Source organism: Leptonotus elevatus, chromosome 7 (genome assembly GCF_054856555.1).
Source record: "Leptonotus elevatus isolate MCC_2025b chromosome 7, RoL_Lele_1.0, whole genome shotgun sequence".
In the NCBI taxonomy this organism is placed as follows: domain Eukaryota; kingdom Metazoa; phylum Chordata; class Actinopteri; order Syngnathiformes; family Syngnathidae; genus Leptonotus; species Leptonotus elevatus.
In genome coordinates, this window is record NC_141245.1 from 21,994,933 (window position 1) to 22,008,451 (window position 13,519).

A 13,519-nucleotide genomic window follows, 5' to 3' on the forward strand; every position below is an offset into this window, starting at 1 on the left:
CGCCGACTTCCAGTTGGCGACCCGAGACTTAGCGCAAGGACAAGGGTGGGTAACGTGTACGCTGTTTTGAAATGTCCGTTTTGAGGAAAAAAAATGAAATCTTTTTTTTTTTTTACAGACACTCCCCAATTTATGAACAAGTGACTGTTCGTATCATTGTTATTTTGCTTTTTTAAATTTTTTTTTTTATTGTCACTGTTTGAGCTCCTGTTAAAAGCATTACGTCAATACAGTTTCGGTAACCTTTACTGTGCCAAGGCACGTATTTTATACTACAAAAATCTCACAGCACGCCGCCAAATAAAAATGTGACAAAAAGTAAAGAGACTGAAATAATGATGATCTAAATTTACTCAGTTTATAAGATGGTGGCAAAGCACGATAAAAAAAAAATGAAACTCTTACATTCACTTCAACATTGTTCCTTGGCAACAAGTTGCCACAATTTGATCTCTCATGGAAGGAAGTCAGGAAGGTTATAAAAACGCCGCCAAAAAACGCCGACCATGAATAGAGAAAAAGCTGGGAAGAAGAAGACGGTGACAAAACGTTCTTATTTGGACTACTTGGTAGATAATTGTCAACTTTATTCTCTTTGCCATCAAATGCTTCGTTAGTCAGGTAGAAGGCATCGGTCTGAAGAAATTCTCCAAGGACGCTTGTACCATTTTTGTCTTCTCATCATTAACAGACTGGTAACATCGGTCACACAATAGGAGACCCCATTCTCGCCTCGCCTCAGTGCTGCCCGGCACAAGTTGTGGTAAAACGTGGTACTACACTGAAGGCGCGCACCTCAAAATTCGGACTTGCAGAAGAACAAAAAAAAAAAAGGTTTTATAACTAACATAGAGTTGTTCAAATATCCCAAATGTTCTTAAGGCGGGGAGTGTCTGTAATTGGTATATTTTATTAAATGTGACAATGAACCCCCCTCCCCCAATGGCACACACAAATTAACAGGAGGTCCTCGAGGGGTTTGGTGTTAGCTCGTGTAGCACCGACAGACGTTGTTGCCCTTTACCTCTGAATTTACCTCACGGCGGGAAAAAAAACAACAAAAAACGAGAGTGAGCCTGGGACAAAATGTCAACAAATGCATGAGGACAATTATTAGTAAGGGGAAATTTGCAATGACAACCACTCGGACGCGTATTAAAACACCTTCACATCCTCTCATCATCTCGCCACCCCCCCAAACCCCCCCCCCCCCCAAAGAAACCCTACTAACCTAATCCGTGGACGTGTCAATGCCTCCACCCAAAAGATGAAAAAAAAAAAAGTGCAATGAACAATGTATTTAAAGAGTATTTTTGTACGTCACGTTAGGAAAGTGTGGTAACCGACTACTGTCATGTGTTATTGTGACCAATAGGAAGAGGCCGCGACATTAGCTACGCCAACGGAATCCAAACAGATCAAGTGCAAGAGCTCTATAAAGCAGTGCTTCCCAAGCTGGATTGGGCGCCAAGGCACATGGCAAAAATCTCATGGCACACACCATGGAATAAAAAAGGCACAAAAAAACGGTGCAAAAAGTATCCGGCGTACCACCGCTATTTAGGAAAAAAAATTGTGGATAAAGCGCCCCAATACGATTTAAAAGACAAAATAGCGTCCAAGTAATACTTTTGCCGAAATGAAACTCTTCAGCTCACTTTAACATAGATTCTTAGCACCAAGATGGCGCCAAAGTACTACTTTTATTGCTCTAGCCTTAATTAAGAGTTTTTCAGTGAACAAAGTAAGATTGTTTCCCCCTAAAAGAAGAATTTGCAAATGGCGAATCTTGCCTCAGTTTACTCACAAATTGATCAACCTAGTGTGAGATTTATACTTGAACACAAAGCTATTATTGTCGTTTATGAATCGTAAATAGATAAAGATGCACTAATTGTAGAATAAAATACACATTTTTGGACCAATGAAGTGAAATTGGCACACCCGGTCAGGAATTGCTGCTATAACCAGCGACGAGAACCACAATAATAATATCTAATATTTGTATTTGGCATTGAATTTGATTCTCGAGGCGTACCTAATAAAGAGGGCCCGCTGAGCAGCAAATGGCGGCTTCACACGAGCTTTGCGAGAGACGTACAAGCTGCTACTTGAAAGTCCCGCTCATGTTTTTTTTCTTCCTCTACTGCCACAGTTCCACTTTACTGGCACTGGTTATATTCACGTGACCATAAGACATTTTTTTTTAACATATTAAACGGTCAACAATTCAGAATGTTCACGTCTGACAGAACTTGACGACTTCGACAAAGTTCCACTCTCAGCCACGATTCCAAAAATTGCTTCAGTTCGCAAACAGAGACAAGAAATAATTAAGTTCCTTTCCCCTGCAGCTGTGTGACAAAAGTTTAAAACAAAATGGAACCTTTTTTCAGCTCACATATAAAAGTGCATGTAAATAAATTGGAATATTATCATCATAAAGTTCATTAATTTCAGTAGTTCAAATTTCAAAGTGAAAATCATAAACAGATTCATTAATAAACATAAGAAAATCTATTTTCTACCCAATTTCTGCATTAAATATGATTTGAAATATACCTGCTATGTAATATTCATAGTTTCTTAGATTCTTCTTGGGAATGACTACAACTACAACTCTGTGTGTAGTGAAGCTTATAAAATATATTGTATACATTTCACTTTTTGATGATTCGATTTGAACTACTGTAAAAAAAAAAAAAAAATAGAAATTATATTTTCCACTATATTGGCATGCACTTGTGTTTGTGGGACTGAAAAGTGGCCTAGAATTTCCCGGAACAAAATGCCAGCAGTACCAAACTACTTTTCGTACTAAGATTCGGCATTTGATCTGGCAGAACAAAATACGTCTTATTCTTGAAAAAAATACTTCATTCTCATAACATTACATTTTCTTTTGTTCTAAAAAATATGAATTTGTTATCATATGACATTACAATTTTGGGTGGAAATAGGCAACTTTTAAAAGGTGATAATTATGTAAAAATGATGGAAGGATAAGTGAGGAAATCTGGAATGTTTTCCCTTGACCAAAAACGTTTGAGAATTACGTGAGAATCGGTCAAATTTACATAAAAATGACATCACGTAAACATAGCCACTGTGCATTAAAAAAAAATCTTATTTCATCTCTTATCTTGAAAATGAAAAGTGCGCTATGAGATGTGTCCGGAAAGTTCTCCGCGGCCACATTTCGGTCCGATCGGAATTAGTGGAAACCCACCATGACAGTTGATGGAGTGAAATAACTCACCACCACAAAAACAACAACATAAAATCACAAATAGTTTGCTCCAGGAAACAAACCATTGCCATTCAACCCCCCCCCCCCCCCCCCGCGCACACAGACACGCGCACACGCACACACGTCCACTGGCTGACTTGAAGACGCAGATGGACCAAAGCCGTAAAAAGAAGCCATCGTGCACACACGCGCGCGCACACACACACGTTTGTTACTTCCGCTTGACACGCGTAGATGGCGTTCCCGTCCACACACTCTCGCAGGCCCCCCCGCCCGTTCTTACATCTTAATAAATGTGCCTTTTGATTTGAGTAATCAATACCTTATGATTTACCTGAGTAACTCTCTATTCAGTACTGTTTACCTTATTTCATTTTCTGCCAATGTGCATATTTCCAAATGTATTTATTATTATTATTATTATTATGAGTTTCAAAGTAATTAATGAGATATGATCTGTTTTATTATTTATTTATCACAATATTTATTGAGATTTTTTTTCTCTCTCCCTCGAGGCAGATTTTTATCTTCCGTGCTGTCTTACTTCTGACTTTGTGCCAATGTGCTGCTTTTGAGGTGTTACATATCGTGGGTTTGTATCATTATTAAACCCTCACTCTATATTTTAAACGCTCCTTCTCTGGCTTGACGTTCATTTCTTCACCTCAGTGAAACCATGATCACTTCTTTTTTTTTTTTTTTGCAGTGAAGCAAGAAGCCAAATGAGTTACTTAGCAGAGTACATGTGCTGCCTTTTGTGCTTGAGGATCTCCGTGGACGTGAGCGTCAGATCTCGGTCGCAAACGTCGCAGTGGTAGACTCGGCACAAAGTGGACGAGGACGAGCTTGGCTTCACGGCATCCGCCCCTAACGAAAAAAAATAAATAATATTGAACACAACACTAAAGGAGATAAATAAAAAAAAAAAACAGAAAGATGTTGGTATCTTGTGCACGCCGGTTACCAAATCTCACGTAATGGATAGTAACACATGCACATCAGATACTAATGCACAAGATACTCAAAATGTGCACACACGATAGTCTGGTGCGAACGTGTTAGTTTTGAGTTGAAACGAAGAAGTGGTTCAATGGTGTCCCCCGCCCACCTTCGTCCTGCTCCTGTTGTTCCCCTGCCGGCCTGCAGGTGGTCTCGTGCTGCATGCGCTCCAGAGGCGTCAGCGGCATGTAGAGCTCACAGTTGGGACAGTTCCAGAAAGTCCGCAGGCACTCGCCGTACAGGTTCCGGGAATCCTGACCAACAGATTTAAAACATGTATGTCACTTCTTCTTTTTTCTACTTTACTGTCATGAGAGCATAAAATAAAGGTTAATTTCTGTTAATTAACACGAGACGACAGTAAAAGATCTGTGTGTGTGTAATTTACGGTCAGACAGTTGTAGGTGAAGAAATTGGTGACGCGCAGTCCTCCCTTGATAGGGTCCGGTTTGGCCTCGGCGCCCGGAAACAGTGGCGTGAGACCGGCGCCAAGGGAAAGTTCCGACTCGGCCTGGGGTCCGATGTACAGGTTCTGAGTGTGGAGGGCGGAGAGACGCTGCAGGGTGTAGCAGGTCTGAAGGTGCGAACAGGAAGAATTGCTACAAAAACAACAGCGATATGATAAAAGGCACATTTTCAGAGATGATCGTACCTCGGTGTACAGCAGGAAGCGGACCAGGCGCTCGCTGAGCTTCTGCATGGACTTCCGGGACACCTCGGGGGCGGGACTCTGCCCCAGCTGGGCCTGCAGGAGGCGCTCCCACTCGGCCCGGAGGATGAGCGCCGTGGACAGCGCTTTGAGGGCTTCGTCGGGCACCTTCAGCTGCAGCTCCAACCAACCGTCCACCACCAGACGGGAGCAGTCGGCGTTGCTGTCCAGAGAGTTGGCCACCAGCAGCAAAGCCTGGTGATGGAATTTGGACATGATTGTAAAGCAAAATGTAGTCAATTCGACAACCGTTGCTGCATACAAAGTGATGTAAGTAGAAATTTGGCAAAATATGGAACTTTTTCCCCCAAAACATCTTTATAGTAGCCTTTTTATTTGACCATTTATGACTGAAAGGTCTTCTAATTAGTAGATCAACACCTCAGCTGTTCACAATGGGTAGTCCTGCAAGCCTCTGGCCAATAGTTTTTAGACTGGATTCGGGTTCGAATTTCCTGTCTGCGGATGTGACGTCATGCGCGCGGGTGTGAATGTGAAGAAGGGTATGTGCAGTTTCATTTTTTGTCAGCAGGTGGCAGTAGCGATTCAAAATGGAATATTCTACGTTAGCTTTTAAATAACACAAAATAAATCTATCCATCCATTTTCTTAACCGCTTGTCCTCACAAGGGTCGCGGGGGGCGCTGGAGCCTATCCCAGCTGACTTCGGGCGGTAGGCGGGGTACACCCTGAACTGGTTGCCAGCCAATCGCAGGGCACACAGAGACGAACAACCATCCGCACTCACTATCACGCCTACGGACAGTTTGGAGTGTTCAATTAACCTGCCATGCATGTCTTTGGAATGTGGGAGGAAACCGGAATACCCGGAGAAAACTCACGCAAGCAAGCCCGGACTCAATCTCACGTCATCTGCACTGGGAGGCGGACGTGCTAACCAGTCACCACCGTGCCGCCACAAAATAAAAAAAAATAAAAAATTTACAATAATATAAATATCAATACATTTAACTAGTAACATAAAATAAACAAATGGATTAATACATTAAATAGATTTAATTAATACAAAATGCAGCAGTCACCATAAAACAGTAGAGCAATGTTGGATCTCATGTTCAGTCAAACATCATGGAATAAAAATGGGCTTGCCTAACATTTAGCGGAAGGTCGTTTCATGTTGATATTTGAAAATGAATGATAAAAAATTACTGAAAAATACAAAAAAATGAAAACTATACAAAATACAAAGAATTAAAAAATGGGTAACCGTGTTAAAATATGACCTTCTTGATATTGTCAAATTACCCCTTCACTTCACACAAATTTGTTCATGTAAACATTATGGCTTATTTTCAACTTTCTTGTAAGATTACTTTTTATTCTGACAAAATGCATTTTTGTTTTTGTAACAATTATGATTATTTTGTTTCTGGGGGAAACATTACTTTATTCTACAGACATTACAATTTTTATTTGCTGTCGCAAAATAAACTTTTTTTTCTTGAAAATAGACAACTTTTTAATTCATGGTCATTATGTTTAATTGTTTGGGTTGCACGGTGGGGTCTTTGAAAATAAAAGAAATAAATCCCTGGGCCCAAGAAGTTTGAGAACCCCGTCTTATGTTAGCGAATTACAACAAGAAAGCGACAATTACTGCAACATCGATAAGGACAATTAAATCCTTCATTGTTCTCGTGCAGGTAATTTGTGTGAAAGTGAGAACTGACCTGCAGTGCAGGAACGCGCACACAGTTGGACAAATACGGCCTGTTGGTCTCCAGCAGGGTGACAAAGGCCAGCAGCTGATGTTTGCTGCTGTCGCGTCCTTTTTTTATGGATCACACAAACGGACAACGTTAAGTTTTTGACATCCATCATTATCCTTTGCTTTTATAATAATAACAGGAAATGAAACTGAATGGGACACGGTGTGGCATTATGAAAGTAGGGCTAAATTAATTAAAAAAATAAAATAAAATTGCGAATAAATAAAGCAATAAATTAATACAATAATGTTTGGTCTCAGAGCTTCAGCGTACACGAAAATAAAGGAACGTGAACCATGAATTAATACAATGCAATTTGACAAGTGCAACTACTACGACATTGCGATGTTGATTTGATCTTATACAGTTAATCAAACTGAGAGATTGTTTGAGAATCGTACCCGTATCCCGGACGTCATCCCGCACATGTAGCACCTCGGGGTCGCTGGCAAATACGCTCGTGGGATGGATTACGATTCCCTGCTTATTCTTCGTGTGGAACACCTGAGGGTACGAGTCAAACGACAACATCAAAAAGCAGCTCATAAACAAGATGGCGGCGGGCGCGGCGGTAGATCTCGACCTGCTCGGTGTCCTTGCGGGTGCCGTTGTGCTCGTCGGGCAGAGCCAGCTGCGGGTAAAGGCCCCGGCAGAGAAGAAGCTTGAGGAGAGCTTGCTGGCGGGACGACAAATCCTGGCTGGCGTTGACGGCGTCCTGCAGCTCCGACACGTTGTGGCGCAGCTTGAATTTCACTTCCTGTTGGAGGAACCGCCAACAAATGGCGTTTGGATTTGACACTCTGACATTTTGTTTTTATAAATGTACGTCTACCAAGCATGAATGAGGACAAGCGCTATAGAAAATGGATGAATGAGTCAGACCTCGGCGGAGGTCTCTTACCTGGATGTCCACATTAGCTGCGTCCTTGTCCTTCTTCTTCCTGCTCCTTCCTCGTCTTGCTTCCTCCGTGTCGGACCCGGATGAGAACTCCCCGTCCTGGCCCTCTTCCATTTTGAGGACCTTTCGTTTGGTGCCCTCCTGCTGCTCGTGTTCTCTCTTCATCTGATGAAGCTTCCTCCTCTCCCTCAAATGCTCGCGCCGCTGCTGCCGGTCGCCGCGATTGTCGTCGTCGGCTTTCGCCTCCAGCAGGCTGTGGCTCCTCAGCAGTTCCTGTTTGCCGGAAGGAGCCGAGATGTTGAAGTCAAAGCGTAGATACAGTAAAAAAATATGTTCTCCCCTTGCCTGAATTGTGACATTTTGCTTATTTATCATTATGGCTGGGTATCGATTCTAATTTCCTCAATCGATTTGATTAACAAGAGTTCAGTTCGATTCGATTTCGATTTTTTTCCCCCATTCGATTCACTTCACTTCATTCCTATATTGATTAATTATGGAACATCAATTCTTCTTAAATATCTAGGACATGATAAAAACTCCACAAACATTAAATTCCAAATAAAATTTTACGGAGGCAGTAACTGGTTAAATAATTTAGTTTATTAATGAAAGTAATGGGTTATAATCACTTAAGCGTTAACCAAACATTGACATCAGCAACAATGAGATGATTTTTTTTCATAATTCTAATTCAATAATTGTAAATATAAATTAAAACGATTATGAATTGTCTTAAAAGTACAATAAGTCAGGTCTTTCATAAATGTAAGAAAATACTTTTAAATTCACGTGAACAGTAAATCTAAAAAAACAGTAAGATACAAAAAAAATTGACTAGAAAAAATTGAATTTATGGGAAAAAGAGATATTAAAATAATCGATTCATGGTTTTATAAATTGATATCAGGCTAAAAAAAAGGCAAATCTATCCAATATTGATTATTCGATTTTTTAAAACCCAGCCCTATTTATCACACTTAAATGTTTCAGATTATCAAGCCAATTTTAATAAGAGCGCAAAAAGAACATTACGACTTGGCTCACATTTTGATTTCATGTATTGCTACCAAAGGTGGCGCACTTATCAGGTTTCGGTTATTGCTGCTTTATATGGGGGCAAAGACATTTTGCATTAACTTTGGTTGCCTTTGTAGGATATTAAGATTGGCTCGATGACACAAAAAATTAAATAAAATCATAAATCAAGGGGGCAAATCTATTTTCACGTCATTGTAGTTCACGACGCGCTTACCTTGAATTGTCTGCGCAGGTTGACCATCTCGTATAGACGCTGCTCCTCCAGACCTCGCCGACGACACCACTTCCTGGAACCTGGGCCTCTCTCGCCCTTCACCTGCGGACGTCCAAAACAAAAGACAGAATCACAGAACGATTCATTAGACATGCCCGCTGCACTAATCCACTTCATTAGGTACACTTGAACATTTCCTGTTTGCCCGCTGACCTGCATCCAGGCGTTGAAAGTGTTGAGCAGCGTGAAGGGATCGCCCTGGTTGCAATGCAGAGGTTGGCGGGCGGTGGCGCAGTCGGGGTTGTGCTGCGAGCTTCGCAGGAACGGCGACTGCACGCTGAGCGCGGCGGCTACCGTCAGCACCGGCTCCACCAGGTTGAACAAGGAGCCCAGCACCAGCATCTTGCCTGGGGGGAAACACACACACATAAGCACATGCAAAATTGGGCGGAAAGGCTCCCTTGGGTATTATCGGGGATTTGTCGGGTTTACGAGATGTCGCTACCGATTACGACGTCAACGGGAAGCTGGGCCAGCACACTGCCGATGGTGGTCAGCTCGCACCGGTGGTCCAGCGCCCCTTGCTCCTTGAGGTAGGTAATGGCGGTCTGGATGCTGGCGGCCGGCGGAGGATCGATGAAGACAAATGAAAGCGGATCTCCGAGTCCCATGCTCTTCATCTGCGGGGGAAACAAACAGAGTCAGGCAGACTGGGAATAAACAGGAAGTGGATACACAACCATTCACAGCCCTGCCGTAATAGATGCCCAACCTATCATCCTTCTTGGAAATGTTTACTATTTTGCATTAATAGTATTAAATATACAGTAAACACTCCTGCGACTCAAGTTTCAAGGTCACGGACCTTATTTCACAAATTTTTTTGTGCAGTTTATATTTATGCAAGTCAATTTTGTTCTGCCACCTGTTTATTTTGGGTGTAATTCCTCTGTCAACCACTGGATGGCGGCATCCAATTTTGTTTTACACACAATTTTAAAGAAGAATGAAAACAGGAAGCGAGCATATTTCAAGATCAGTCTATTTTTTTCTGAAGATGATTAAAAGTGAGACCCTCCTTAATCCTGCTTTTTATGTCTACAGAACACAACGGCCGTAGTTTCATTTTATAATGTACATCTTGGGCATGAATATTGATGTATATTGTGAGACGATAGATAGTTTGGAATCGATACATTAGGCTATATTTGTCTCATGCATTGCTCCTGCTCTTTTAATATATTATATGTTTTATATGTTATCGCAAATGCTATTAAAAAAAATGCCCATATGATTTGATAATTTTTTTGGGGGGGCAATTTGCAGTATACAGTTGAGTCAGAATGTTGCCCACCTGCAGAACCAGCGAGTCCAGCGCCACCCGGTGGATTTCAGGCACTGGGTAGGAGGCGAAGGCATCGTAATCGGACTCGGCGTAGAGGCGGTAGCACACGCCAGGACCCGTGCGACCGGCGCGGCCCTTCCTCTGCTCCGAGCTGGCTCGGCTGATCCAGAACTCCTGAAGACGCTGCATCTTGGCCTTGGGGTCGAAACTCATCTCCTTCACCTTGCCTACGCAAAATCAGCACCAATGCAATTTTTTTTAATTTCATCTATGAGAAATTAACTGTGTACAGTTTTAAACGGCAGAAGATTTTACATAGTAATAATAATAATAATAATAAATGAATACATGAAGGTATTGTACGTAATTGACAGATTAAACAGACAGATGTTAAAGTACATTTCAGAGTCAGCACATTTGTACTTTTACTTAAGCACAGGGCTTGAATCAGTACCAGGGACTTCTTTGACTTAATTGTGAGTACCGGTACTTTTTTCCATTTCTACCTACCAGAGTCGACGACAAAGCGCACGCCATCTATGGTGACTGAGGTCTCTGCAATGTTGGTGGAGATGATACACTTCCTCACACCAGGGGGCGCTATGTCAAACACCTACAAGTTACAACAATTACATAAGGACAAAAAGCATTCTTAAGTATAGTTGTGAAGAAAAACATTCAGTCATAACATAATTAAAGAAAATTTAGATAATTAAATTGTATATTTGGCCACCAGGGGGCAATGTGACACATATGGTACATAATATGTACAAAAATAAGACAATTAAAAATCTGCATAATAGTTCATATCCATTATAAATCAAAGGAAAAATTAAAAAAATGTAAACCCAAAAATGTCACAATTCAAAACGGTGTGTTTACCTTGTCCTGCTGGGCCAGCGAGAGCGTGCTGTGCAGCGGCAACACGATCCAGCGGCGCGTGTGCGTGGCGTACACCTGACACGCCTCCTGGATGGTGCCGATCTCGGCCACGCCGCTCAAGAAGACCAGCAGGTCGCCGCGCTCCTCCGGCGGGTAGCGCTGGTCGATGCCCTGCAGGATGCGCAGGTACGGCCGCGGCTCCAGCTTCTCGGTGCGGGACGACGCCTGCTCTTCGGGGGGGATGGGCTGATAGATCACCTGGATGACGGATGCACAATTAGAAAAATGTCTGTCTGACTTGTGCATGTCGGCTTACCTGTATGGGGAAGAGCCTGCCCGGCACCTGCAGCACGGGAGCGCCACCGAAGTAGTCGGAGAAGAGCTTGATGTTGATGGTGGCCGACATGAGGATGAGTCGCAGGTCGGCGGGCCGATCGGCCAGCAGCGAGCGCAGCACGCCCAGCAGGAAGTCGCCGTGCAGGTGGCGCTCGTGTACCTCGTCCACGATCAGCACCTGATATTGCTCCAGTATCTTGTCCTGCTGGATCTGCCTCAGCAGGAGACCCTCGGTCAGGAAGATGAGCTTGGTGGCGGTGGTGCGCGTGGTCTCGAAGCGGATCTGGTAGCCTACCTGTCGAAACATGGTAGCAGGTTGACAGATAATAGTATCGCCAAAACGAAATGTTACCGGTTTGTTGTTGTCTTTTGTTGTAATGGAAAATCAATGAAAAAATAAGAGAGGCGATCAACTTACAAAACATGCCTAATTAAAATTAAGCTGCACTAATACAAAAAAAGCACCAGAGGGTGCTAGAACTGCTTTTAATATTGTGACACGACAACAACGATATTGTGGCAGTTTTAATATCGCAATATTGCCGTTATTGTTACATCCCTAGCCAGCTAGCTAGGCAGAGATAGCTAAAATAACCTATCAAGCCATTTACTCTCTTTTCTCAATCACTCTGCTTTAGTCAAATAACATACTAGCAGAGTTTATTATTAGTGCCATTGCAAGTACGAGTAATGTCATGGTGAAAAGGTCTACAGGATTTGTCATTTTAATTTTAAATCCAAACAGTGTGTGTTACTTAAAAGTGTAAAATCGCAAACCTTTGAGCCATACTGGTTGAGACTCTCAAAGCTGACCCTCTTAGCCAGGGAAATGCAGGCGATACGTCGGGGCTGGGTGCAGGCTATCTGTGAGAACCCGGACGAGAGGAGATACTGGGGCACCTGAGTGGACTTGCCACAGCCGGTGTCCCCTGCCACCACGACCACCGGGTGACGCTTGACCAGGTCCACGATGCGCTCTTGGTACTGGAAGATGGGCAGGTTCTTCTGGTCGCGCTGCAGCTTGGCCAGCTTGCCGAAACTCTGCCGCTGGCTGAAGTCCAGATAATGCAGCAAGGACAGACGAAAGTCCGAGATCACTTGAGAGTTCGGCCCAGAAGAGTCACGTCTACTGTGGTTGGGGTGGGATCGCCCAAGACGCTCCTCGATGTCTCTGGTCACCAGAGACACATTGATGCGGTACCGAGCGTCGTACTCCTTAGGAAGGTCCAAAGTTCCCGTTTGCCCTCCGTCTCTGCCCTCGTCAAGGCTTGGACCGGGTCCACACATGTCCTTCTTTAGCTTGTACCTCTGGAAGCGGTCGAAAAAGGACCAGAAGTCTTTATGTTCCTGGCTGCCGGCTTGGATGTAGTCGTTCTGACGGAAGAAGATCTCGTCCAGCTGGGCTCGGCAGTGGGGACTGTCCCAGTCCCAACAGCGATTGCGGGTCCTTCCATCTACATCCATGGTCCCTTCCTACCCCACAGTGCACCTTGGCTCTCAGTAGGTTAATTTGTGTTTATTTCCTAAATTCCCATTTTGTTATCGTGGCTTTTTTTCTTGTAGCACTTCAACTACAGGAGACACAACCCTTGTGCATTAACATACTTGGCCAATAAGAACGATTCTTACTTTGAATTAATCTGCCGGACCGACACGAAACAAAGTCGCTCCGGTTTACCGCCGACATAAACATAAGAAACTACACGCAAAAAAAACACGTTCCTCTACATTATTATCACATTTGACGGAAGTAAATGTGTCCGCTAGGTCATGTGAACATCTGAATAAAAATATATTTTTACAGCAACCGCGAAAACATCATATACTTGCAGCAAATAAAGTCGAACTTGTTTTGAATTTTTACGGAACAAAATCACGATAGGACCAACTTCCGGTCCGTTCATAGAATAGTCCGGCACGGAAAAGCGTTATAAATAGGTTCCGTCTTAGCGTGGAAAACCACGACTGACGACTAAATGATATGAAAATGAACAAAATATATAATTTTTTGAAAATTAAATTAAAATTACTGCAGTCAGTGTATGTGGAAAATAAAAATTTAAATCAAACGTGTTATATCAGAAATATTTTTATTTAAAACATCTGCTATAAAAA

At 42.8% G+C, this 13,519-nt stretch overlaps 1 protein-coding gene across 2 annotated transcripts; it reads right to left on the reverse strand.

The window, feature by feature from the left end:
• Positions 1-3,352: 3,352 nt before the first annotated feature.
• Positions 3,353-13,287, reverse strand: dhx34 (DEAH (Asp-Glu-Ala-His) box polypeptide 34). 2 transcript variants are annotated; one of them, XM_086080470.1, is made up of 16 exons: positions 12,182-13,287; positions 11,385-11,699; positions 11,069-11,326; positions 10,697-10,799; positions 10,196-10,413; positions 9,347-9,521; positions 9,055-9,248; positions 8,842-8,943; positions 7,590-7,859; positions 7,272-7,445; positions 7,090-7,192; positions 6,650-6,747; positions 4,902-5,153; positions 4,638-4,805; positions 4,359-4,503; positions 3,353-4,117 (listed from the first exon to the last, which is right to left on the reverse strand). In XM_086080470.1, the coding sequence occupies exons 1-16, from the start codon at positions 12,866-12,868 to the stop codon at positions 3,978-3,980; spliced, it is 3,402 nt and encodes a 1,133-aa protein (XP_085936596.1). In that variant the 5' UTR covers positions 12,869-13,287; the 3' UTR covers positions 3,353-3,977. The 2 variants fall into 2 exon arrangements, with proteins under 2 accessions (XP_085936596.1, XP_085936595.1); XM_086080469.1 differs by having other exon boundaries at positions 4,638-4,823.
• Positions 13,288-13,519: the final 232 nt, after the last annotated feature.